This window comes from Rhinatrema bivittatum, chromosome 2 (genome assembly GCF_901001135.1).
Source record: "Rhinatrema bivittatum chromosome 2, aRhiBiv1.1, whole genome shotgun sequence".
Lineage (NCBI taxonomy): Eukaryota > Metazoa > Chordata > Amphibia > Gymnophiona > Rhinatrematidae > Rhinatrema > Rhinatrema bivittatum.
Window position 1 is genome coordinate 369,911,924 of NC_042616.1, and position 27,329 is coordinate 369,939,252.

Here is a 27,329-nt window from a genome sequence, read left to right on the forward strand (position 1 = left end):
CCTGTGTGTGTGTGTGTGTGTGAGTGAGTGAGAGATTGCATCTCCACTTCCTCGTGTGTGTGTGTGTGTGTGTGAGCGATGCATGTATGTGAATGATTGAGAGCCTGTATATGTGAAAGAGAGTATGTCTGTGATTGAGAGCCTGCCTGTGAGAGAGAGAGAGAGAGCATGAATGTAAGTTTACCATTGGGAACCTGTATGTGTAAGTTTGTGATTGAAAAACCTGTATGTGTGTATGATTGAGATCCTTTGTGTGTGAGAGAAATCATGTGTATGTATGATTAAGAGCCTGTGGTGTATAAGTAAGAGAGAGATCATGTGTGTCTGTGTGTGATTGAGAGCTGGTTTAGGTGATGGAGCATGTGAGTATGTGATTGAGAGCCTGTGTTTAAATGAGAGAGAGAGAGACCATGTGTGTCTGTGTGTGATTGAGAGCTGATTTAGGTGAGGGAGCATGTGAGTATGTGATTGAGAGCCTGTGTGTAAATGAGAGAAAGAGAGGACATGTTTGTAAGCATGTGAATGAGAGTCTGTGTGTGAGAGAAAAAGACAGCATGTATTTATGTGATTGAAAGCCTGTGTGTGTGTGTAAGCGTGAAAAGATAGCATGTGTGTAAATTTATTTATTTTATTTATTTATGGTTTTTTTATATACCGGAGCTCCTGTATACAATACATATCGCTCCGGTTCACAGAGAACAGTAATAATTACTGCCGGGTGGCAGTTTACATGGAACAGTTTACATGGAACAGTTTACAAGGAACAGTTAACATGGCCATTTACATGGAACAAATCAGAATACTCGATCTAAGTAATAAGAAAACAAAACTAATTAGTCTCAACTTTAAACATATAAATAAGGCAATTTATAATCTTGTGGCTTTATAAGTGGCTTTATAATCTTGGATAAATAAGGCAGTACATTAGAACCAAAGGGCAGGGGTTGTTATATCTTCTAGTTCTTAGCTCTCTGGGAATGCTTGCAGGAAGAGCCAAGTCTTTAGTTTTGCCTTAAAAGTAGTGTGGCACGGCTCAAGGCGGAGGTCTGGTGGTAGGGAATTCCAGAGGGACGGGCCCACAGTTGATAGAGCGCGTTTTCTTAGGGAGGATTTTGCGGGCTGGGTAATCATTCTATTTTGATATGCTCTTCTAGTCGGCTTATCTGAAGTATGTAGTTGCAGTTTGAAGGTTAAGTTGAGTGGGGATAAGCTGTGAAGGGCCTTATGCATCATCATGCTGCTTTTGAACTGTATCCTGCATTTAATGGGGAGCCAGTGGAGGTGCTGGAGGATCGGGGTGATGTGGTCTTTTTTTTTGGCGTTGGTGAGAATTCTTGCTGTGGAGTTTAGTACCATCTGGAGGGGTTTGGTGGAGCAGGCGGGGAGTCCCAGCAAAAGAGAGTTGCAATAGTCCAGTTTCGGGAGAATGATGGCTTGGAGTACTGTGCGGAAATCTCTATAGCGTAGAAGTGGCTTTAGTTTCTTTAAAACTTGTAATTTAAAGAAGCATTCTTTGGTGGTGTTGTTGATGAAATTATTGAGGCTGAATCTGTCGTCTAGTATTACACCCAGATCTCTGACTTGCGGTGAGGTGGTGTATCCTAAGGTGACTGGAGAGTTGCTTGTGGTCAGCAGGGTAGATTTTCCGGTGCTATTATCAGGATTTCCGTTTTGTTAGTATTCAGAACCAGGTTGAGGCTGGTCAGTAGCTCTTTGATGGTGGAGAGGCATTTATTCCAGTAGGACATGGTCTTGTGTAAGGTGTCCGTTATGGGGATGATGATTTGTATGTCATCCGTGTATAGGAAATGGTTAAGCTTGAGGTTGGTGAGCAGGTGACAGAGTGGGAGAAGATATATGTTGAAAAGGGTGGGGGAGAGTGAGGATCCCTGTGGTACCCCCATTTTGGCTTGGATGGGATGAGATTCCTTGTTATTTATTTTTACTCTATATGTTCTGTTCTCCAGGAAGGATTTAAACCAGTTGAACGCTGCTCCTGTGATGCCGATATCTGTGAGTCGTTGTAGTAAGCTGGTGTGATTCACGGTGTCGAATGCTGCTGACAGATCTAGGAGTGCGAGAAGGCAAGGATGGCCTTTTTCAAGATTGAAGATAATGGTGTCAGCTAGGGTCGCTAATAGTGATTCGGTGTTCTTTTTCTTCCGGAATCCAAATTGGTTATTGGTGAGGATATTGTTGTCATCAAGGAATTCAGAAAGTTGTCGGTTAACCACTTTCTCCATAATTTTGGCTAACATAGGAAGGTTTGCTATAGGTCTGTAGTTAGCAGGATCTGTCGTGGGAAGGTTAGGTTTTTTGAGGAGAGGTTTGAGCCTTGCAGATTTGAGTTGATCGGGAACTTGTCCTTGGACAAAGCGCGGTTAATGATATCTGCAAGTGGCTTGGCCACGATGTCAGGGATGGAACTCAGCAGGTTTGATGGGATATGGTCTAGGGGGTGAGAGGACGGTTTTATCTTTTTGAGAATGTTTGCTATTTCCAAAGTGGATGTCGGTTCGAGAGAAGTAAGCTCTGCAGTGTAAGTGTTGGGTTGAAGAGCTGGGGCTATAGATGCTTGTGAGCTGTGGAGGCTGGTGCTGTTTGTATGCGGGGGTGTCCCTTTGAGAGGGGCAACAAGTGTGGTAATTTTATTATCAAAGTAGTTGGCTAGATCATTGGCTTTTTTGAGAGCTTGGTCATCAGGGATGCACGGACCAGGAGGTGTTGTGAGGGCTGAGACATAGGCGAAGAGTGATCTAGAATCAAATGAGAAGTGGTGTATTTTTTTGGAGAAGAAATCTTTCTTTGTTTTGTTGATTTCGTTTCTGTATGTGTTGAGACATGATTTGTAGTTGAGGAGGGATGCCTTAGTTGGGTTTTTTCGCCATTGGTTTTCTTTGCTTCTAAGTTCGTGTTTGCGTGACTTCAGCTCTGTAGTGAACCAAGGCTTCCTGTTGTCTTTGTCTGGGTTGATGATCTTTGTTTTCATGGGACATACCTGGTCGGCTACCTTTTTAGTGATGTTGAGCCATGAAGATATAGCTGAGTTGGAGTCTGTGAGGTCTAGATTCCTTAGTTCCTTGGTCAAGTGTTTGCTGAGGTAGTCTCCTGAGCATTGTTTTCTAACCGAAATGGAGATTGTTTGTGTTGTATGGGGGGGAGGATCTGATATCTCTAACATAGATGTGATGATGCTGTGATCAGACCAAGGTACTGTGGAACAGGTAGGAGTGGAGTGAGATGAGAGACCTTCATTTATAAAGATAAGGTCTAAGGTGTGACCTGCTTTGTGGGTGGGATCTTTTACTATTTGTCTGAAGCCCATATGGTTGAGGGAGGAGAGGAGAGTTTTACAGTTTGAGGATTGAGGTTGGGCATCCACATGGAGGTTGAAGTCGCCCATCAAGATGGCTGGTTTTCCGGAGTTCAAGTGTTTTGCTGTTAGCTCTATGATAGGGGAAGGGTTTGATTCAAGAATTCCGGGGGGAGCGTAGATTAGTGCAATGATCAGATGTTTAGAGTTGAATAGTGCAAATTCTATGTTTGCTGTGGAATTGGATGTCTGCAATGTCAGGCCTAGTGGTTTCTTGGCTGCTAGGAGAAGGCCTCCTCCTTTTTTCTTACGTCTGGGTATGGATAGTATATCGTAGTTCTGGATAGGGAGCTGGTTAATTAGTGCAATGTCGGTGGGTTGTAACCAGGTTTCTGTTATAGCGCAAATATCAGGTTTTGAGTCGGATAAGAAGTCATTGAGTATGGTGGTTTTTTTGGATAAGGATTGCGCGTTGAACAGTGTAAGTGAAAGGAGAGCCAGGCCAAGACATTGGGTTATGGGTGTCAGCATGATGGGCTTGATTCTCTGTTGGCGGTTAAGGTGGGGTGTAGGGAGCTTAGGAGCTCTCCACCTTTGGTTGTAGATGATGGGGATAGAAAGTGGAGGCATGGTGGCAGGATGTGGGTGTGTAGACAGCAGGTTGGAGTACCCTCTAGGCTAGGGAGTCCAGGAGAGGGTGGTAGACTCCGATCTGGGACTGTGCTTTCGTCAAGGGCTAGTAGGCTAGAACGCTGAAAGGGCGCTGTCGCTGGCGCTGACGGAGTAGACTGTCGGTCTTACCTTGAAGAGCCAGCTAGGTTTGTGACCTGGCTTCAGGGCTGCTCTTCTGGGCTGCACTAAGGGGCGCACAAAGGGGCCAGCCCCTTTGTCGTGCTCCTTCGGCGTGCGACGCCTAGGCGCCGCGGGGGATTTAAAGGGCTCCTGGCCCTGCTGCTATTGGCGGCTGGTGTGCGATCCGATTGGCTGCTTCGCGGCCCGGGGAAGGGCTGAGGGAGGCGCCTCGGTTCGCGGCTCTGTGCCTCGTGGCCGGCGTTGGGGTCTGCCGGGGGCAAGGGTGCGATCTAGGCCTTACCCCGGTGGGTCTCGGCGCCGGCTGCGCAGGCCTCTCACGATCGGAGCTGCTGGAGCAGGTAAGAGGGTGATTTCCTGTCGCCGCGGGGGATTTAAAGGGCTCCTGGCCCTGCTGCTATTGGCGGCTGGTGTGCGATCCGATTGGCTGCTTCGCGGCCCGGGGGAGGGCTGAGGGAGGCGCCTCGGTTCGCGGCTCTGTGCCTCGTGGTCGGCGTTGGGGTCTGCCGGGGGCAAGGGTGCGATCTAGGCCTTAAATGCGTAATTAAGAGCCTATATAAGTGAGAGAGAAAAAACATGGGTATATGTGAGTACTGAGAGCATGTGTGTATAGGTGTGTCATTGAGAGCCAGTGTGAGAGAGAGCGCTGGTATGTGACTGAGAGAGGAGAAAGTTCCAAGCAAACCACCCCATCTCCTGCTAATTCAGAACAATCTCAGGACACCTGATATCAAACGTTCCCAGGTATGCAGAGCAAAAAAATTTTTGTATCCTTATTTTTCATTACTGGGTCTTTGTGTCTGCTATTTTGAAATATTTTGTTGGTATCTGGAAATGTTTTATATGAGTTTTTAATTATTGGATATTCCACTCATCAGCTGTTTCGAAATATGTTCTTTTTGTTAGTACAGTTTTACTGCTGATGATTTTATATTTCTTGATTTGTTTTATAAGGATGGGTGATGTTTCTTTTTCCTTTGTTACACTGCATACAGAGACTCTGGCTTGTTGCAGTTTCCAATTCAGTTTTTTCTGCATGCTTCTTGTTATGCGTTTTGGTCTCTTTATTCTATGTTAGGTGAGGGACAGCACGTGATTCAGGTGAGGTTTTCTGCTGGCGTGTAGTTTCTGTGTAGGACTCTATAGCAGCCTGACTTGGTCCGTTTTCCTAATAGGAGATGTATTGGTGTCTTAAGGCCTGGTGTAATATTTTCAGAGACTTATTGTACTTTAAAAGTGTGATCTTACATAAAATGCACACATTTACTTGTATTTAGTTTTAAACATATTGTATGGCTCTCATGGAATTACATTTTAAAATATGTGGCGTTTATGGCTCTCTCAGCCAAAAAGGTTCCTGACCCCTGCTATACACACTGTCCCTGCAGCTCTCCTGCTTGTCTAATGGCTGAGCCTCGTGGCAGCTGTTGCCTGTATTCAATCCGTCCTCTCCCTTTTCCCCAGCCCACAGATACTCTGCAATCGGGGAGCATCTTCTCTTAACAGGCTACCAACGCCAGCAGCCTTTTCAATTGTTTGTTTGTTAAACTGGATAAATGCAATATGCGATTTTTCAATATCAGCTGCCCAGGCTGGTCTGCGTCGGGAGATGAAGCTGCTATTTCATGGTCAAGATGGCGGGCGGGAGGACAGAAAAATAGAAGCCACACTTACAGCCAGAACTCCCGACCTGCTTCGAACATCTCCTGTTGTGCCCTGCAATATTTGTCCGCATTGCTTGCTCAAACCGGGGCTGTATTTCAGAATGTAAGTTCGGCGATTTTTTGCGGCACGGTTTTTGGTTTGAGTGTCTGCTGGGCAGGAGCCCTTAGCACAGACAGCCGTTCGGGGGGGGGGGTTTTAGCGCTAGTCAGCCTGTACAACCCGCAGCTCTCGGCACAGCGCCAATTGCGGGTTTGTTTTGTCCTTAGTTTGGGGCAGTTTATTTACTTTTCTGTGTCCTTTAGCTTGTTCACTACTAAACCTGATCAAGCAGACATACCACTGTGACTGGCCTGCGTCATGAAATCAGTCATCGCACTCGCAACGAGATGGCGGACGGGAGAGCTTAAATGTAAAAACTTCCATGTCTCGCAGTGCTTTCTTCTCGACGCGGACTGGCCTTTTTTCCAGATAAATGTGCTCCTCAACGCATGCTCAATCTGCTGCTGCAATCAAACGTCCCGTTTGTTTTTATTTTTGGAGTATATTTAGTGCGCCAGATATAGTTATTGACGAGCCTCAGGCTCACGCAGCCTTCTCCCTGAACGGCGAACAGCGCCCCCGGCCTGTGATGAATTTATTACGGATCTTATATTCCACAAATTCCCAAAATATTTTGGTATTTGGCACTTTTTACCACAGAATGTGCTTTTTAAAACTATCAGTGCATTAACATATCATTAACAAACTGCACTGGGAATTTAAAAAAATTAATCTGGATGTTAAAAATATGCGCTGAAAACCAGTGCAGTTTCCTAATGCCCAGATTACTGCATCGGCTTTTAGTGCGCAAAACAACTTTAGCAAACCTGTTGCAATCTGGACTGCGTATTTGAAACTGTTGGGAATGAGAGAGTAAGGTACTCTGACACAATATCTATGACATCATTTATTAATGTGACATCATAGTAATATACGTTATTTACAGAAAGTTATTTACATACCACATGATTGCATATGCCATCCAGCACCCTTCGTGTCATCAGCCTTGTATCGAGGAGTCGTCAGGTCAGCAAAGGCGAGAAGGGGGTTTTCAGTGTCCAGCACTCTATACGTCTATAGAGGCAATATCTCCTACTCCCGCCGGACACTGGAAAGTCCTACTCTTTTATACCGTGCCGTAAACAAGTGTGCGTGCGAGAGAGAAATGATTGATCACTATCCCCCCATGTTATGTATCAACAGTTGCTATTACCCAGTCGGACTCGTCCTGTCCCTGGCATGCAGGCGGTTGATCAGACCGCCTTATTCCTGACAGGGAGCCAGAAAGCTGAGTTGCACAACCTGTTTAACAAGAACATGTTTATCCTACAGAAACCTATTAGGCAAGCGTACTGACAAAACAAGGAATAAGGAAAAACAGTAAATGTGAAGAAAGTAGGGCACAGGATGAACTAGGCTGTCTGCCAGTGCTGCCAATCTCGCTTATTTACTGCAAGTTTGGGTTTGTTTTTTTAGTGATTCGCTTTTTTTTTTTTTTAACTCACAGATAGCTTATTATTGGCTATTTTTGTTCCAACTCGCGGATTTTGGGCAGGATTCATGCCCTGCTGTTCCTGTTACCTCTGATTGGCTGACACGCTGGTGGCATAGCCACGGGTGGGCCTGGGTGGCCTATGGCCCACTCACTTTGGGTTCAGGCCAACCCAACCAGAGTTGTCTGTGGAGGAATGCCGCCGCGGGATCCCATCTCCGTGGCAGCGAAAAGGAAGTCCGGCCCTGCTGAAGCAAGACCACCATGGGAGCTGATCCCCATGGTGGGAAGAGGAAGTCTGGCCCCACCAAAGCAAGGCTGTCACAGGAACTCTTCCCCGTGGCAGTGAAGAAGTCCAGCCCTGCTGAAGCAAGGCCGCCACGGGAGCCCATCCCTGCGGCGACAGAAGAGGTTTGGTGGTAAGGCCCAGTGCGTGTATGTGAGAATGGGAAACTGGGTGTTTATATGTGAGAATGGGAGCCTGAGTGTGGGTGTTTATGTGCAAAAGAATGGGAATCTGAATGTGGGTGTTTGTGTGTGAAAGAATGGGAGCCTGCGTGTGGGTGTTTGTGTGCGAAAGAATGGGAGCCTGTGTGTGTGGTAGAATGGGAGCCTGCGTGCGTGAGAGCTTGTGTGTGTAAGGGAGTCTGTGAGAGAAAGCATGAGCCTTTGTATGTGTGTGAGAGAGAAAAGAAAGAAGATAAGGGAGAGAGAAGAAATGGAAAGAGAAGAGTGACCCTAGAGAAAGAATTAGGAAAAGTCTGACAACGGGAAAGTGGAAAAAAGAGACCGGGACCAACTGATTAGAAAAATAAAAAGACAGCAAAGGTAAAAAAAAATATATATATATTTTGAGATTTTAGCAATTGGAATATGCCAGGGAATGTGTATCTTATATTTTTGTATCTTGCTCTTTCTTCCTATTCCACTGTTCAGAGTCTTGTTTCTCAAGCTTTTTATTTCGGTTTAATGCATATTTCTAATTTGTAGTCCCTTATTTCTATAATAGCAACTGTACCCGTTCTATGCCTGGGCGGCGAGCCTTTTTATTCCCCTTATCAACCAAGCAATCTCTCGCACTCCCCTACACCTCCTCTCCTCTCTCGTACACACATTCTCTTTCACTGACATCCCCCTCCCCTCATATAGGCACCTTCTCTCTGAAACCCACACTCAAGCATCCCCGCACCCACCCTCTCTTACTTCCCATGCTCTCTGTCACACCCTCCCCACCCCCCTTACCAATCATGCTCTCTGTCACCCCCTCTCTCTCTCACACATTCTCTCTCACCGGCACCCCCCCCATGCTCTCTCTCACACACCCTCTTGCTCTCTCCCACCCTCCACTCCCCGACACGCTGCGGGACCCGTGCCGTGCGCGGCGAAGATGAAGGCCCGGTGCGCCGCTCGCTGCGAAGATGAAGGCCCGGCGCACCGTTTGCGGCACATGGGGGCCTTCCATTTTCGCCTTGAGCAGAAAATAGCAGTGGAGACCCCAGCATGCTGCGAACAGAGCGCGTCCCGCGGCACACGCTCCATTCATGGCGAAGATGAAGGCCCGGGCGCGCCAATCGCGGCACACGGGGGCCTTCCCTTTTCGCCGCAAACAGCACGCCGGGCCTTCATTTTCGCTGCGAACGGGAGCGTGTGCCGTGGGACGTGCTCCATTCGCAGCATGCCAGGGTCTCCTCAGCTATTTTCAGCCTGTCCCGTGATGGCCGCTGCAGAATTCCCTCTGGAGTACCTCTTGTACCTGGTGTTGTCCAGTGAGCCGCCTGCGCCCCAAGCCCAATATATTATAGCGCCATCTATTGGCGGGCTGGGGAACATGCATGAGCACTGACGGACACACTACCAAGCCCGATATATTATGAATATTATGGATTAGATAAGGGTCAGTCTCTGTTTTATCTTTATGTGACCGAGGTGTAGTATTTCTGCTAGCATGTAGTTTCTCTCTAGGAATTTATAGCAATCTGGCTTGTTCTGTTACCTGAGTAGGTGGTGTATTAATGTCCTAGGGTCTGGTTTAGTAGTTGCATTGCTGCTTTTTCATAAGGTTGCTGTTTGAGTCCTGAGACAGTGCTGTGACTGTATGGTATGGCAAGGTTCTAGACGTCTCTTTTTTTTTTTTTTGAAGGATTTTGTGTTACTTCATAAACATGCTGATGCTATATCGTGCGCTGAGCCTAGTGCACGTTATCGAGCTCTTGGATGCATGTTTTGGGCACGCTAGGCTAACACCTGATGCAATTAAGGTATTGTTTTGGACACGCTAGGCTAACACCCAATGCAATAAAGGGATTAGCGCATCCAAAACGAGTGTCCAAACCAGTGTGTAGCTAATAGCATTCATCACATGTAAATGCAAGTAGATGAGGCTAATAGCTATTACCCCCCATGCAAAAAATCACCATGGGCTCGATGTGTTGCGATCCCCCCTGTTGCTGCGCTACAGGAGGTCTCTTACCTTCCTCCGGAGGCCGCTCTGAAGCCTGGGCCTCGCCTGTGTTCCATCCGGGACTTGCTCCAGGGCCTGAGGGGCCTAGCTGTGCCTGTGGCTTGCATGCCTCAGTGTTGGACTTCCTGTTTGGCGACGCCCTTCTCCTAGGGGCTGGCCCGCAGCTCTCCACCTGACTTATAGGACCAGCGGTGGGCGGTCCTGGCAAGCTCCTCCCAGGGAGTTGCCTTCTACCTCCAGTATTTAAGGACTGTCTGTTCACTTGCAAAGGGCCTTTGGATCGGGCTCTACAGTAGTCTGTAACCCTGCCGATCCAGGTCCCCCGGTTTCGCCTATGCCTTGATGGATCCCTGTCCAGTGTCTCTGCCTAGTTGTTTGTTCCTGTGCCTGCCAGCCGTAAGGACTTCGGATGTGAGTATCCCAGCATCGGAGTTCCTGTTCGCCTGGGTCTTCCCCGCACCCTCCTTCTCAGCGTGGTCCGTGACCAGCCTTCCTGGGCTGTGTGGGGCGTGTCTGGGACAGGGTGGTCCGCGACTCAGTCCCACGGGTGGGCTGAGTAGGGCGCCCTGATGGACAGTGCCATGTTTCCGTCCAGCCTTGTGTACAGTGTCTGCTTCAGCCCTTGCCCGGATGTCTTCCTGTCTCTGCCTTGACCTGGTTCCTGAGCCTTCTGTCCTGTTGGGCCCTGGAGTGGCCAACAGGAGGGATTCGTCCCACGGGCTCTTGAGCTTCTGCCAGCCGAGGGGGCTTCGGATGTGAGTATCCCAGCATCGGAGTTCCTGCTCGCCTGGATCTTTCCTGTGTTTCGCTTCAGCCCTTGTCCTGATGTCTCCGTCCTGCTTCAGCCTGCTTCTGCCCTGTCTGATGTCTTCTGTTTAAGGACTCTGCTGCCCTCGCCTCTGTCCGGCCTGCTGCCCATTGCCGTTCCCTGCGGCAGGTCCGAAAGGGCCGGGAACAGTCGGAGGACCGTTCATTAGTCAACTTCCCCGTGTTGGCTACCATGGGCATGCAGGTCCGGCTGAGGGCCGGACTCCCTGCTTCTGTTCCTGCCTGCCTGGCTCACCATGCCTGCTCAGCTCACCTCCCACGGTGTGGCCTTGGGCTCCTCCTGGGGTCCTGCCGTGGCCCAAGGGCTCACCACCCACCCGAGACGACCGCGCCCGCGCGCGCTCGTAACACGATGTGCAAGATTTAACATGGAAGACTTAACGCCAGCCCTGGGTTGTCTAAACCCCCCTCAAAGCCACAAAAAACACAAAATACAACTTTTCTTTGGTTCCTCCTATTTAGTATCATAGGAGGAACCAAAGGAAGCAGCATAAAAAAATGTTTTTCTCAGTGGTCAGGTTAGGGAAATAGAGGCCCATTAATTCAGTGTCTGTTTTCCTAAACACTCATAACTTCTTCTGGATGTCTGATGCCATATACACACTAGGGACTCACAATTTATCCCTAGCACGTCCTTTTTAGCGTGACTCCTCATTTAAATAATGCTTTGTGTGCCCCAGAGAGTGGGTACTCAATCATAAGCTCCCGTTTTATGTGAGCCGACATTGCATCAGCCTGAAAATGTTTAGCAGTGGAGGGATAATTTTTTCTGATGAGGTGACACCAGTGTGAATATTTTTTTTTCATATTGGTTGTAATATGAATTGTCCTAGCTCTGCTCTTACCTGTTCTGATGATTAATGCTATTTTATTGTTATGATTTCTGGCTTTCTGCAAAGAGGTTTCATGAAAGAATACATTGATTTTTATTTTATTACATGATTGGATCTGTTTGTTTTCTTTGCTTTTTACATGATATACTTGTGCATTTATAAACTGCAATAAATATAAAATAAATTCATGTAGATTAATAAGGAATTTGTTTTGGGCTTGTTTTTTCGGCAAAGCCGCTTGCGCTTTCATAAATACCTGGCAACATTCCGTTGCAGAAAGCGAAAGGACGACATCTCAATCTCCCCCAGGGATGTGCTAGAAGGGAACTCTAGGGCCTCAGAATCCCCGTTCATAAATTATTTTATTTCATTGAGTGGAAGGGAGCTGGAGAGTGCCCCTTGATTAAAAAATGAATAAACCCAAATGAGATTACTGTCCTTATAGTTCCTCTCCTGCTGCAGGAACTACAAACAGCCTGCACCTTCCCCCAAAAAATAATTACTGGGGGCCATCCCTACCCGCTCACACAGTCCCAGCCCACTGCAGGCCGCGGACTGGCCCTGGGAGAACCAGACGCGCAGCCAGGCAGGGAGCGGCACTGGTGTCTGCCGTGGCCGGGGAGGAGCCAGGCGAAAGCTAAAGGGCTGGGACGCGCCCCGGTGCCGTCTCCCTCCCGAGCTTGCGATGCGGACCGGCAGAGCGCCATCCCCAGCGCCTGCCTTAGACGTGAGTATCCGCCCCAGCTCGCCCGAGTACGTGAGGTTTTACAGCAGAGTTCTGAACACTTCAGAAGTTTCTTGCACAATAACTGGCTTTCTTCCTGTATGGCTCTGCTTCACTTCTTGAGTTACTCTTTTCAGTTCATTCCATTCTTACTGTGGCTTCCATTTCCGTGTGATCCATGTATGTATTTGTGCTGGGTGCCTGTGTCATCAGTGTGAGTTTTGTGGTTTAAAGTATTTTGGGTGCATGTGTATTCACAAAATATACCGATTATATATATATGGGGAGGGGAAGGGAAGGGGTGGTTTCAGTTTTATTTTAGAGGTTAAAATGTTAAATCTTATTTATGTTATCTGTATTGGTAGGATACGTGGAAGTGTGCATATGTATTACACTATTTTCTTCTCCCAGTAAATAAATGTATATATGTGCATATATATATATATATAGAGAGAGAGAGAATGAAAGCGAGAATTAGGCATATATGATCCTTATGTTTTGGTTTCACACAAAAGTGCGAGTAGGAATAGTTAATTACTATGCTGGTGAATGCGTGAAGTGAACGTGTATACGGGAAATTGCGGCCAATAGCTTTCCTTGCCTTTCCATTTCTTCTTACACTGCAAATTCAGGTGCGCTGAAGGCCGAGGGCTTTCCTAGCCTTTGCCCCCTCCCGAAATGAGTGGCGAGAAAGCTCGCTATCTTCCCTGCTGTCAGGAGACTCCAGCCGTGTGAACCTTCGGCTTCGGAGGTCGATGGTGGGAGGAAGTAGCCTGCGGACTGATCCACTCTACTGTCAGGAAAGTGCAATTTTTGAAACATGCTCTTAAACATATTCTTAAACAGAGCCAGATTAGTGTGTGAATAAGTACCAGATGTAATGAAAGAACGATTTACAGAGTTACGATTCTAGCGGAAGCAAACATAGAATAGCTGTCAGGCTCTCTTGGCATGCTGGGACCCTCGCTAGAAATGGTTCAGCCTGCAGTGTGTGTGCCCCTTACTCGAGCTGATCTTTCTGAGATCCATATAGTGCACACACACTATAGATGGAGTTTGTAGAACTGAATATCTCTCCCACCCCCCGCGCCTCCCACACAGTCTACCAAAAGTTAAATAATGCTAGGCAGAGTAATTGCTGAAAAGCTAACTGTTGAGGGCTGTTTGCCCTAGCCTTCTTAAAGGACGTTTACCTTTATATGCTTGTGGGAAAAATATGTAATGAGACCCTTAATGCTGAGCATACTTTATTTATTAGGATTTAGCTCATACCTTGTTTTGTTTTTATTATTACTCCTGTGATTTTATCAACTATTTCCTGAAGTATGTTTTGGATTTAAATAATTCTATACTAAGATATGGCTTCTGCTTGGCTACTTAGTTCTATGTATAGTAAACAGGAAACCTTCAAAACCATAGTAAAAGGGGAGGGGAGTGTTTCAAATATGTCTGAAGTACTATGAAACTGGCTAACCAGCTGCCCTTCTTTGGGGGAGATTGGGAGGCAATCATTTGTATAAAAAAAAAATATTTCTTAGCGTGTAGACAGATGGACTCAGGACTAATGGGTTTTGCTCCCCTGCCAAGCAGATGGAGACAAGGCAAACTCACATCACAGTATATATACTCCTGTAGTGACACTAGCCTGCCAGTATTCTCTGTCTCCAGCAGATGGTGGATGTGCATCTCCCTATGGATATTCTTCAGATTTTGGAAAGAGAATTTAAAAAGAAATAAGGAAAGCCCTGCTCTCCTGTGGTGATACCAGATGGTCCCTCCACCGGTTCAGAATTCCTGAGGTGATTTCCATGGTCCCTCAAATGTGTGCCTTGGTTCGGTAGCTGGGTTTCCCAGTGTGGACTTAGCTGATTGTACAGTTTAAAGGCAGCAGGTGCAGGAGGCCGAGTGCGCGGTGACGGCACATTGCCTCTTCCCCGTAGCTAGAGACCGTATCTGTACTCAGCCAGTAAGGATGAGCTCAGGTAAATAAACCCCCCCCCCCCAAAACAAAACCCTGTAAAAGCAGAGACAGTGTAGAGGAGTTTGCAGGACTTCCTTTGGTCTCCGTGCTCGGCACACCATTCCAACATTCATTCTTGCTTCTGTGGGGGTTAGGGGAACTGGGCAGCCTGGCAGGTTGAGCGGCCATGGTGTGCAAGGCCCCGCAGTTAGGCGGCTTGTCTGCCCGCTGTCTGGTAGGCTGCAGTGGCATTTTCACGTGCTTCTGTGCATGCTTTATTGCCCTCTATAGGACGTTGGTATGCGCAGTGCGTCTGCTTTGTGCATGCGCTGTACAGTTATTTTTGGGTGCACCTTTTGTAACCGTCTCTTTTTAGTCAGTAAGGAGGTCCAGACAACTGATCCGTAAAGATAGACTTTTATTGCCAGCAAGATGCAGCTAAGACAAAGGCTTAGTACAACTGCATGCCCCTCCCCTTCAGGAGCAGACTCTTATGCACTTTACAGTTCTTATCTTTTACACATGCGTTCTAAGCATTGCTGAGCAAGCATATTCCGGCTGAAGGGGCTACTGACCCCCTCCCTAGACACCCTGGAACTTTCGTGAAACTTCTCCCATGTTCTGCAGGAGAGGCTGCTGGGACTTGCAGTTCTGGAAAGGAATTCGCGAGTCTGCAGTAATACAGCCCTTCACATAATACATCCATTGTTCTATTCTAGGTTACAGCAGTGAAAGCTTATCAGAGAATAAGAACAGCGAAGCCAAAAATGAAAATGTGCAATGTGCTGACAGAGAGTTTCTCAATGTCCTAATTACAGCTGTATTGCAGACTGTAAGTAAACCCGTTATGAAGCAGGGAATTCTGGTACATGAAGTCCTTTGTCAGGTTGAAGCTTTCAGACTCCTTCATTCCCCCCTTTGATACTTATCATTCTCTATGAAAAGTATCACACCATCACAACGCAACTGTGGAGCTGAAAGAAACAGAAACAAGAAAAATTAGCAATTTGAGTTCTCAGGGGGCCCTAATTTCCCAAACAGTCCGTTGGTTTCTTCACGGGTTTGAGACGGATGGGCCCTATTGGCTCCACCCCCCTTTGTAGCCCGAACTTGTCATGTATGGGAAGATGGCCCAGGATAAAACATGAGGATGGTTAAACAGGTTCTATAGGCTCAGAGGAATACATGTACAGTGACATGAGCTGCGTGGCTGTATTGCGTTCAGCAATGTCCTCCATCATCCGACGAAGGCGATTTAAGCAAGAAAGGAATAATTCAGGGTCCTAAAAGACAAAACAGAATTAAACTGGCTAGGATAACAATCACCGATCATGGAACTGGCTAGGATAACAATCACCGATCATGGAAAACCAACCATGGAATCCATTGGTCCAGTCCCAAACACTATTCCACTGCTGGACAGGGATGTGTGCCATCTTGACCATGCGATCAGTGATGTCTTGGATAACCTTGTTTTGGTCATCTACCTGTAAACAACAATTGGAGAGGTTAAATGTTCCAGAAACCCTCCTTCCTGGGCCAGAAGGTAATCTAAAACCAATCTATTCTGGTACACTGCAGTCATAATTTTGGTATTTTGTTTTGCCCAGAGTTTAAGAGCGAAAGCAGTCATTGGTGATGAGCTCCAGGACTGCCTGAAGCCTGATGATTCGATGCAATTAATACTGCTTGGAAGGGTTCCCGAGTTGCCCCTTTTTGCTGCTTCATCTGCTCTCTGATTTCCTTGACAATAGGGTTTGATTTCCTGGTGTGTGCTTTTCAATGCATTACAGCCACCTTGCGAGGTAGCCAAACTGCGTCTAGTAATTCACGTACTTCTGATGCATTGTTCAATTGTTTTCCCTCTATAATGCTCCATGCACTTGAATTGTAAGGAAGGCATATTTAGAGTCTGTATAGATATTTACAGTTTTTCCTTCTGCCAACTGCAGAGCTCTTGTGAGCGCAATTAGTTCAGCTTTTTGCACTGATGTCCCTGGGGGTAAGGGTTCGGCTTCAACAATGTCATCCTCGGAGACTACAGCATACCCAGCGACCCTGATTCCATTTATAACCTGGCTGCTTCCATCAGTGAATAAAGTCCATGCTCCTTGCCAGGGTTGGTTGCGTAAATCAGGTCGACTGGAATGTACTGTAGCCATAACTTCTTCACAATTATGGGTGACTGGATTGGGAGCTGCCAGTGGCTTTCCAGAGGCTCCGACTATAGAGATGTTCCTTGCAGTGGGCGTGGTTCTAGCAGTTGCCATAACTGATCGCTGCGCTCCAGTGTCCAGCAATCCTGTAAATGTCGTGGTTCCCACTTTGATTTCCACCAAAGGATCAAGGGGAAGATTCTCCTTATCTAGTCATGCTTCATTTTCTTCGCCGGATGTTTCACCCACGGTCATCTGCCATTCAGCTTCCTTTGGTTTGGACGGAGTGCATCCTTCCTGCTTCGTTTGCAGGAACTCCGGACACTCAGACTTTCAGTGTCCTTCTTTTCTACAAAATGTACATTGATTAATTCCTAACGTCATTCTTCCGCCTCCAAACGGTCCTCCTCTACTCGGTCTTCCTCTAGATGGCCCTCTAAAGGGCGATCTGCCTCTTCCTCCATGTCCAGGGTATCCTTGATAGTGCCTGGACAAATTCCCAAAATTAGTCTCTTCCAGAGCTGTGGCTAGCAAACTAACACTTTCTCTTAACTTTCGACCACTTTCCTTTTTGTCCTTCTTTTCTCCGTCCGGTTCTCGGTTTACATAGACCTTATCTGCCATTGCTTTTAGTTGGCTGATAATCATTCCCCCGAATCCTTCTGCTTTCTGTAATTTCCGGCGAATGTCCGGACAGGATTGTCCGACAAAGTTCATCACTAAGATGAGGTGATTCTTGGAATCTTCTGGATCAAATGGACTGTATCGTCGGTAGGCGTCCATCAACCGCTCCAGAAAATCTCCGGGGGACTCATCCTTTTTCTGTATCACATCCTGGATCTTCCCCATGTTTACGACTTTCTTTTTTCCCTTCTTCAATGCTTCAAGAAATGCTTTTTGATAAGCAGCAATACGCTCGTGCCCTACTGAGGTCTGGTAATTCCAGGCTGGATCTACACGTGGGGCGAACTCCCTTACTGCCTCTTCGGGATCACCATCTGCCCCAGTTCCCTGCCGAGCTGACTCTTCTAGATTCAATTGTATTTGTCCAAACGTTAGCTTAACAGCTTCGGGTATCAGTAAGCATGCAGCAGCAATGCTTCGAAGGCAACCAGGCCATCCTTTTGCAACATTGTCCATTCCTTTTGACAGATATGCAACAGGTCGTTCCCATGATCCTAAACTTTGAGTCAATACCCCAATGGCCATGCCTTTTTTCTCATCGACGAATAGATGGAATGGTTTCATCACATCTGGCAATCCTAAAGCAGGTGGTTCAATTAAGGCTTCTTTTAGTCGACGTAAGCTTGCCAGCTCGTTTCCTTCCCACTGGAAGGGTTGAGATTCTGCTTCTTTACCCCGCAGCTTGTCGTATAGGGGTTGGGCAATAACTGCATAGTTAGCAATCCACAGCCTACAGTATCCTGCAGCTCCAAGGAACGCCCGGAGCTCTTTCTTGCAAGTGGGTACAGGTTGATCTCTTATAGAACTGGTGCGAGAAATCCCCAGACATCGGGTTCCTCCACGTATTTGGAAGCCTAAATACTCTACTTCCAATTCACAGATTTGCGCTTTCTTTTTACTTGCACGATACCCTTTTGAGTACAACGTCTTTAGCAGCTGAAGAGTGGATACCGCACATTCGAGGTACGTCTCTCGAAACAACAGAAGGTCATCCACGTATTGTATGACTGGCCCATACTTTACTTGATACATCTTTAAATCTTTTGCCAGTTGCTCACCGAACAGCGTAGGTGAGTGCCTAAACCCTTGAGGCAACCTAGTCCATGTGTACTGCTGCTTTATTCCAGTATGTGCATTTTCCCATGTGAAAGCAACAATCTTTTGACATTCCTCCGCTACCGGAACGGAGAAGAAGGCATCTTTCAGATCAATGACACTGTACCACTTTGATGCAGGAGAGACTTGGGCAAGGATTGAATATGGATTTGGTACTAGGGCTACTAGATCTTCTACTTGACTATTCACTTTCCTTAGGTCTTGTACTGGTCGATAATCATCAGATCCAGGTTTCTTTACGGGCAACAAAGGAGTATTCCAAGCAGATCGGATTCGCCGGAGAATGCCCAAATCATACAGTCTTTGCAGGTGTATCTGAATTCCTTGTCTGGCCATATACGGAATGGGGTATTGAGATTGATTTATCACCTGTGCATTCTGTTTCATCTCTATCCATATGGGGGTAGCGTCGATAGCTATTCCACCCGGGTTCTGTTCGGACCATACTTGGGGTACACTATCCATCAGTTGTCTTCGTTTTTCGTTGAGGGGGGTGGTGTTTTCATATCGATGTTCGATGGTTCGTTCGACTATCTCCATTCTTCTTGGAGGGGACAGATGAGTATCAATGGATGGTCCCCGAAGGAGGCTTTAACTTCCCCTGTTGGTTGAAATCTCAATGTGGTCTGAGGCTTACACAGCAGGTTCCATCCGATAAGGGATACCATGGTCCCGCCTACTTGTATAGTTCATTCTTTCTGCAGAGGGGCAGTGAGTACCTGACCTGAGGCACCCACTATAGAAACAGTCTCTTTCGTCGGGGGGGGCCGATTGGTGCAGTCATGACAGATCGTTGGCCTCTGAGTCCAACAGGCCCCTGATTTTTGTTGTGTTACCTCGTGGATCTCCACCAGAGGGTCAGTGGGGATTCTTCCCTCCCGGTCTCTTCAGGCTGTATGCTCCTTGTCGCCTCCCCCGCCATCTGCCAGTGGGGGTTGTCCGATCTCCTTCCTCCTCGGCCCCTTTGTCTCGGTGCAGGTCCATTTTTGTCATTAGTATTCACTGCAGGGCTCCCGTATTTCTTTTGCCATTCTTCACAGTCTCTCTTCCAATGGCCTTCATTTTTGCAGTACGCACACTGATTCTTTCCCAAAGGGGGTCTTGTTCCCCCTCCTCTTCGCGGTCTGCCATTGTCTTGGCTCCTTCCCGTCCGAGTGTCCTCGAGAGCGGCGGCTAACAGTCACTTTCTCCTTCATATGTCTACTTGCTTCTCTCTTTTCTCTTCCACTTCTCTATTTCCACATACCTAGTCTGCTATAGCTTTTAACTGGCTGAGGCTCATGCCCTCAAAGCCTTCGGCCTTCTGCAGCTTCTTTCGGATGTCGGGTTTCTATTGTTAAGTTCCTGGTTGCAGGGACGGGCCCTTTTCTTCTCTTCCTGATCCCTGTTCCCATACATCTCAAAATACGATGAAAAGATCACTGTCCATCTGGAAATTGAATAGGTGACCTGCGCCTGGAGGCAAATCAGTTCTGACGAGGCTGAGAAGCTGCAAAACATTGCTTCCTTCTTACTTGTAAGTTTGGCATTGGGTTAATTCAATAAAGTCAACCTGGATCTGCAGGCTTTAGGTGTGCAGGAGTGATGATCAAACCCTTGGAAGCCTTGTACCAATTACATTGCAACCACTAAGAACATATGGTAATAGCCAGAGCCCAGCCCCCACCAGTGGTAAAAGAACATAATTGCAATATATATATATATGTGTGGGGGGGGGGGGCCACCACTTTATCATTTGGGTCGACTCATATTTGCTCTTGTTCCTAATCTTGCATAGTGGCCCCTTCTCTTGCCCACAACTTCCAATAATCCTTAACTTGCGCCTGCCACTGAATCAAAATTTTTAATATTAAGTCTTTGTTTTCTCCGGGTTTTTTTTTTTTTTTTTTTTACAAATGGCATCCTGTAATTCCCACAGTCAGCGCTGCACATGCTTGGCTGTCTTATCTTGCCAGTTCCTTAAAACAGGGAGTAGCTCTGCATATTTAACTACTGCTAGCCAAAGAAGCAACAAGAAAAACTTTAACAAAGAACCCATTCTTAATCATTTCTCTAAATTTCCCAGAGACAGCTTCAAAATAAACTGCGTCAGCAAAAGAGAGTTCATATTTTATCATGCGTTCCAATGTAACTTTTAAATAACAGATAATATATAGGAGACAAGTAAGAACAATAATTAACATGGTATTAGAGAATAATTGACTAACCTGTGGATGTATCGAGTGAAGGCGCAATGAATTTGCTGCTATAAAATGTCTGAAAAATAGCCTGCATCATAAGGCACTAAATGATTTGTAAGGGACCCTTGGTTCTGGTATTTCTTTGCAAGTAGCAATCCTTTGTCAGATTACAGACAGTTTTAGCAAGGACCTTGGAGAATAAATTTAATCAGCAGAAACTCTGAGCTACAAAAACTTCAACTTCTGTGAAACAGCCACAATTCTATCTTTATTCACATACGCACACCATCAACTAACTTTCAATAATGTTCTGTTAAAACAAACGAAACAATTTTTCTCTCTCTTTGTCTTCATTACCCAGGCTAGCCCAATGTCCTTTTTTTTTTTTTTCTTTCTCTTCTCTCTCTGGCTCGATCCCCTCCTCTCTCCTGTAATTATCTCTGCCGCTAACCTTAACTGCCATCAAGTTCTAAACTTCAACACCAGTAAGTGCATTCTTCAGCAATCAAATCAGTATTTTAACTTAACACTGTAAATTAATTTGTTGTATAGTAGTCTTGTGCAGCATTTGTAACCCAAAACTCTCTTCTTATTAGGGTTTAAAACAATTAAAACAATAAAAAAAATCCCTGGTACATGTGCTTGCAATTCACAGATAGCAGTTACATACATTACAATCCTTAATTAATAATGGGGACTTCCAGTTCCCCATTTTGTGCGCCTGAGCCACCATTACGAGGGCGGCTCCCTTCACATACTTCTTCGCCCATGACGGAGGATCTACAATGACTGCAAGCCAAGTAGTTATGTACGGTATATCTTCAGGGCAACCCGGATTCCCTTCTTCACTAACTATTTTCTGGACCCTCGTGGCCGTTTGGAAATCGAAAGTTCCTACCGGAGGCAAATTTACACACAAACTGGGCCACCTATGGGTACATTGTTGAATCATTCCGGGTTTAGTACATTTATGCCTATCGAACACTTCGCTATAGTGCTCCGTCATGATTTTTAATGGAGTAGAACCGCCCCCTCCCATTAGGATAGAGTCACAGACAAAGGAGGGAAGGGAAGACGGATAGGTAAGGGGTCCGTATCCGTCAGACACAAAAGGGTCACTTTCACACAACAAGAAACCTATTCCCACTATCGTATGCGTTACTTCTTTTTCCTCTTTTTATGCGCGTGGCTTTCGGAATGCAATTCCTACCAAACCACCGCTTGGGGTGTGATCAAAGCCCCCTCGGTCCCCTCACGGATGGACCGGTTATTTGCTACTCTTTTAGCTATTCTTCACTTTTCCCATCATTCCCATAATACTCGCCTGCAGGGTTCTTCCGATCGTCACGAAAGCCTTCTTCCCAGATCACCAGCCCAAAGGTCTCAGAGGATCTCCGTGGAATGACCCCCTCAGATACCTGATCACTGAACTCAGCGGTGGCCACTCACCAGGCAAGTCTGGGGGATCGCTCCGCCACAAAATCCCCTGGACCAACTGGGGGGCTAAAATAGCGTCCCCGGTACCTCCTGGCTGAGGCTCGCCAAATGTAACCGTCTCTTTTTAGTCAGTAAGGAGGTCCAGACAACTGATCCGTAAAGATAGACTTTTATTGCCAGCAAGATGCAGCTAAGACAAAGGCTTAGTACAACTGCATGCCCCTCCCCTTCAGGAGCAGACTCTTATGCACTTTACAGTTCTTATCTTTTACACATGCGTTCTAAGCATTGCTGAGCAAGCATATTCCGGCTGAAGGGGCTACTGACCCCCTCCCTAGACACCCTGGAACTTTCGTGAAACTTCTCCCATGTTCTGCAGGAGAGGCTGCTGGGACTTGCAGTTCTGGAAAGGAATTCGCGAGTCTGCAGTAATACAGCCCTTCACATAATACATCCATTGTTCTATTCTAGGTTACAGCAGTGAAAGCTTATCAGAGAATAAGAACAGCGAAGCCAAAAATGAAAATGTGCAATGTGCTGACAGAGAGTTTCTCAATGTCCTAATTACAGCTGTATTGCAGACTGTAAGTAAACCCGTCATGAAGCAGGGAATTCTGGTACATGAAGTCCTTTGTCAGGTTGAAGCTTTCAGACTCCTTCACTTTTGCACACACAAATTTTTAAGCATTGATGGTGCACACAGGTTTTGGCACACAGTTTGGGCGCGTGCTTTTTGTGGCGCTTATTCTTGGGTCGCCTAATTTTTGTGCGCTTGAAATTTTTCAGCGTGAACCGGCTGGATGCACATTCTCCATCGCCTGTGCACTAATGGCGCCGGTGAGCAAGAAACCTAAGTACCTTTCTCTCCGTGTTGCCTGTCATATTGGGACATCTCAGCCTGACATGTCTTCTAAAATGTCAGTGCTGTTTGGAGGCTCAGGGAGAGTTGTCTTCCTATGATTTCGCTAGCCTGATCCTCCCAGTCTGATAATGATGGTCTGGTTAAGGATCTGTCTGGAGGTACGCCGGATCTTGGAACTTTCTTGACTGTTTCCTCCGCAGGAGATGGCAGTTCTGTGGGCCCTCCAGTTCCTTATGGGTTTGGCATGGATCTGGTTGCCTTTTCTTGGGTGGGGTTTTTTTCAAGGTTTGCAATTCTTTCTTCAGGCACAGTCCTCAACTTCACCTTCTCCTGACAGGTATGACCCTAAGTTGGTGGCCCCTCCCTCTTCCAGTCCTATGTTTAAGCACCAGAACATGCCTCAGTTCGCTGCGGGTAATCCTTATAGGAACCCGGATGGCACTGATGATGAGGCAGATCCTGATTCCCTGGAAGATGGGGAAATTCCTCTGGGACTGGAACCATATTGGAACATGTGGTTCTTTCATAGAGGTGAACTGGCAGCCCTGATTTCCCAGACCTTAAAGATGCTAGGTGTTCCTGGTGCAAGATTCCATCTCTGAACCAAAGAAGAATCCGTTTTGCTTTCCTTGCGTAAAGCCTCTTGATTTTTCCGTTATGGATACCATTCAGGAATTGATTGTTCTTGATTGGGGTGCCCCAGAGGCAACTTTCAAAGGAGGTTAGACATTGGAAGGCCTGTACCCCCCCCCCCCCGAATCCAGCAGTGAGGGAGTGTTTGTGTTTTCCCAAAGTGGGTGTGCTGGTCTGTACATGATATGAGAGTTGAGGCTATCCTTAAGCAAGCCTTTGACGCAGTGGCAATGACTTTACAGATAGCTTCTTGTTGCGCCCTAATGGCATGATCTTGTCTGCCTCTCTCAGGAAGTTGATTATTCTGGAGTGGATTCCAGAGTGGTTATGGAACCCGCTGCCACATTTTTAGCTGATGCGGGCTGCGATTTGGTCCGTACCTCAGCTAGAGGAGTGGCTTCGGTGGTAGTGGCCAGGCATCAACTAAGGTTGCGAAATTGGTCAGCTGATGCAGCCTCCAAAGCTAATCTTACAAAAATGCCTTTTAAAGGATCGCTCTTGTTTGGGAGCGAGTTGGAGAAATTGGCCAGTAAGTAAGAACATAAGAAAATGCCATACTGGGTCAGACCAAGGGTCCATCAAGCCCAGCATCCTGTTTCCAACAGTGGCCAATCCAGGCCATAAGAACCTGGCAAGTACCCAAGTCTATTCCATGTTACCATTGCTAATGTCAGTGGCTATTCTCTAAGTGAACTTAATAGCAGGTAATGGACTTCTCCTCCAAGAACTTATCCAATCCTTTTTTAAACACAGCTATACTAACTGCACTGACCACATCCTCTGGTAACAAATTCCAGAGTTTAATTGTGCGTTGAGTAAAAAAGAACTTTCTCCGATTAGTTTTAAATGTGCCCCATGCTAACTTCATGGAGTGCCCCCTAGTCTTTCTACTATCCGAAAGAATAAATAACCGATTCACATCTACCCGTTCTAGACCTCTCATGATTTTAAACACCTCTATCATATCCCCCCTCAGTCGTCTCTTCTCCAAGCTGAAAAGTCCTAACCTCTTTAGTCTTTCCTCTTAGGGAAGTTGTTCCATTCCCCTTATCATTTTGGTAGCCCTTCTCTGTACCTTCTCCATCGCAATTATATCTTTTTTGCGATGCGGCGACCAGAATTGTACACAGTATTCAAGGTGCGGTCTCACCATGGAGCGATACAGAGGCATTATGACATTTTCCGTTTTATTCACCATTCCCTTTCTAATAATTCCCAACATTCTGTTTGCTTTTTTGACTGCCGCAGCACACTGAACCGACGATTTCAATGTGTTATCCACTATGACACCTAGATCTCTTTCTTGGGTTGTAGCACCTAATATGGAACCCAACATTGTGTAATTATAGCATGGGTTATTTTTCCCTATATGCATCACCTTGCACTTATCCACATTAAATTTCATCTGCCATTTGGATGCCCAATTTTCCAGTCTCACAAGGTCTTCCTGCAATTTATCACAATCTGCTTGTGATTTAACTACTCTGAACAATTTTGTGTCATCTGCAAATTTGATTATCTCACTCGTTGTATTTCTTTCCAGATCATATATAAATATATTGAAAAGTAAGGGTCCCAATACAGATCCCTGAGGCACTCCACTGTCCACTCCCTTCCACTGGCTAAAAGACAGGAAACAGAGAGTACTCTGTTTCCTGTCTTTTAGCCAGTTTGCAATCCACGAAAGGACATCGCCACCTATCCCATGACTTTTTACTTTTCCTAGAAGCCTCTCATGAGGAACTTTGTCAAACGCCTTCTGAAAATCCAAGAATACTATATCTACCGGTTCACCTTTATCCACATGTTTATTAACTCCTTCAAAAAAGTGAAGCAGATTTGTGAGGCAAGACTTGCCCTGGGTAAAGCCATGCTGACTTTGTTCCATTAAACCATGTCTTTCTATATGTTCTATGATTTTGATGTTTAGAACACTTTCCACTATTTTTCCTGGCACTGAAGTCAGGCTAACCAGTCTATAGTTTCCCAGATCACCCCTGGAGCCCTTTTTAAATATTGGGGTTACATTTGCTATCCTCCAGTCTTCAGGTACAATGGATGATTTTAATGATAAGTTACAAATTTTTACTAATAGGTCTGAAATTTCATTTTTTAATTCCTTCAGAACTCTGGGGTGTATACCATCCGGTCCGGGTGATTTACTACTCTTCAGTTTGTCAATCAGGCCTACCACATCTTCTAGGTTCACCGTGATTTGATTCATTCCACCTGAATCTTTACCCATGAAAACCTTCTCCATTACGGGTACCTCCCCAACATCCTCTTCAGTAAACACCGAAGCAAAGAAATCATTTAATCTTTCCACGATGGCCTTATCTTCTCTAAGTGCTCTTTTAACCCCTCAATCATCTAACGGTCCAACTGACTCCCTCACAGGCTTTCTGCTTCGGATATATTTTAAAAAGTTTTTACTGTGAGTTTTTGCCTCTACAGCCAACTTCTTTCCAAATTCTCTCTTAGCCTGTCTTATCAATGTTTTACATTTAACTTGCCAATGTTTATGCTTTATCCTATTTTCTTCTGTTGGATACTTCTTCCAATTTTTGAATGAAGATCTTTTGGCTAAAATAGCTTCTTTCACCTCCCCTTTTAACCATGCCGGTAATCATTTTGCCTTCTTTCCACCTTTCTTAATGTGTGGAATACATCTGGACTGTGCTTCTAGAATGGTATTTTTTAACAATGACCACGCCTCTTGGACATTTTTTACTTTTGTAGCTGCTCCTTTCAGTTTTTTTCTAACAATTTTTCTCATTTTATCAAAGTTTCCCTTTTGAAAGTTTAGCACGAGAGCTGTGGATTTGCACACTGTTCCTCTTCCAGTCATTAAATCAAATTTGATCATATTATGATCACTATTGCCAAGCGGCCCCACCACTGTTACCTCTCTCACCAAGTCCTGTGCTCCACTGAGAATTAGATCTAAAATTGCTCCCTCTCTCGTCGGTTCCTGAACCAATTGCTCCATAAAGCTATCATTTATTCCATCCAGGAATGTTATCTCTCTAGCTTGACCCGATGATACATTTACCCAGTCAATATTGGGGTAATTGAAGTCTCCCATTATTACTGCACTACCAATTTGGTTAGCTTCCCTAATTTCTCTTAGCATTTCACTGTCCGTCTCACCATCTTGACCAGGTGGACGGTAGTATAACCCTATCACTATAGTCTTCCCTGACACACAAGGGATTTCTACCCAAAAAGATTCAATTTTGTTTTTAGTCTCATGCAGGATGTTTATCCTGTTGGACTCTATGCCATCCCGGACATAAAGCGCCACACCTCCTCCCGAGTGTTCCTCTCTGTCATTGCGATATAATTTGTACCCCGGTATAGCACTGTCCCATTGGTTATCCTCTTTCCACCATGTCTCTGAGATGCCAATTAAGTCAATGTCATCATTCACTGCTATACATTCTAATTCTCCCATCTTACTTCTTAGACTTCTGGCATTAGCATACAAACATTTCAAAGTTTGTTTTTTGTTTGTATTTTCATTCTGCTTTTTAATTGATAGGGATAAGTTTGAATTTTTTAGCTCAGGTGTGTTTTTAGTTACAGGCACTTAGACTGCTTTACTAATTATTGGAACCTCACTGTCGGGATGCCCTAATTCTATTGCATCATTAGTATCCTTTAAAGATACCTCTCTCCGAACCATGCGCTGCTGAGCGACTGTCGGCTTTCCCCTTTCTTCTAGTTTAAAAGCTGCTCTATCTCCTTTTTAAAGGTTAGCGCCAGCAGTCTGGTTCCACCCTGGTTAAGGTGGAGCCCATCCCTTCGGAAGAGACTCCCCCTTCCCCAAAAGGTTCCCCAGTTCCTAACAAAACTGAATCCCTCTTCCTTGCACCATAGTCTCATCCACGGATTGAGACTCCGGAGCTCTGCCTGCCTCTGGTGACCTGCGCGTGGAACAGGGAGCATTTCAGAGAATGCTACCCTGGAGGTTCTAGATTTAAGCTTTCTACCTAAGAGCCTAAATTTGGCTTCCAGAACCTACCTCCCACATTTTCCTATGTCGTTGGTGCCCACATGTAGCACGACAGCTGGCTCCTCCCCAGCACTGCCTAAAATCCTATCTAGGTGACGCGTGAGGTCCGCCACCTTCGCAC

At 46.0% G+C, this 27,329-nt stretch overlaps 1 protein-coding gene across 3 annotated transcripts in view; it reads left to right on the plus strand.

Annotated features, from left to right (window-relative positions):
* Window positions 1-12,037: 12,037 nt before the first annotated feature.
* GALNT4 (polypeptide N-acetylgalactosaminyltransferase 4) overlaps window positions 12,038-27,329 on the plus strand; it is a 400,871-nt gene continuing 385,579 nt past the window's right edge. For 2 of the 3 annotated variants that reach the window (XM_029589960.1, XM_029589962.1), the window contains exon 1: window positions 12,038-12,168. Coding sequence is in view for 1 of the 3 variants with exons in the window: in XM_029589959.1 (XP_029445819.1) it covers window positions 12,344-12,345 (2 nt within the window). In the remaining 2 variants the exon portion in view is untranslated. Of the gene's footprint in view, window positions 12,169-12,254; window positions 12,346-27,329 lie in introns of those variants that run through there. The other variant, XM_029589959.1, reaches the window with a different exon arrangement.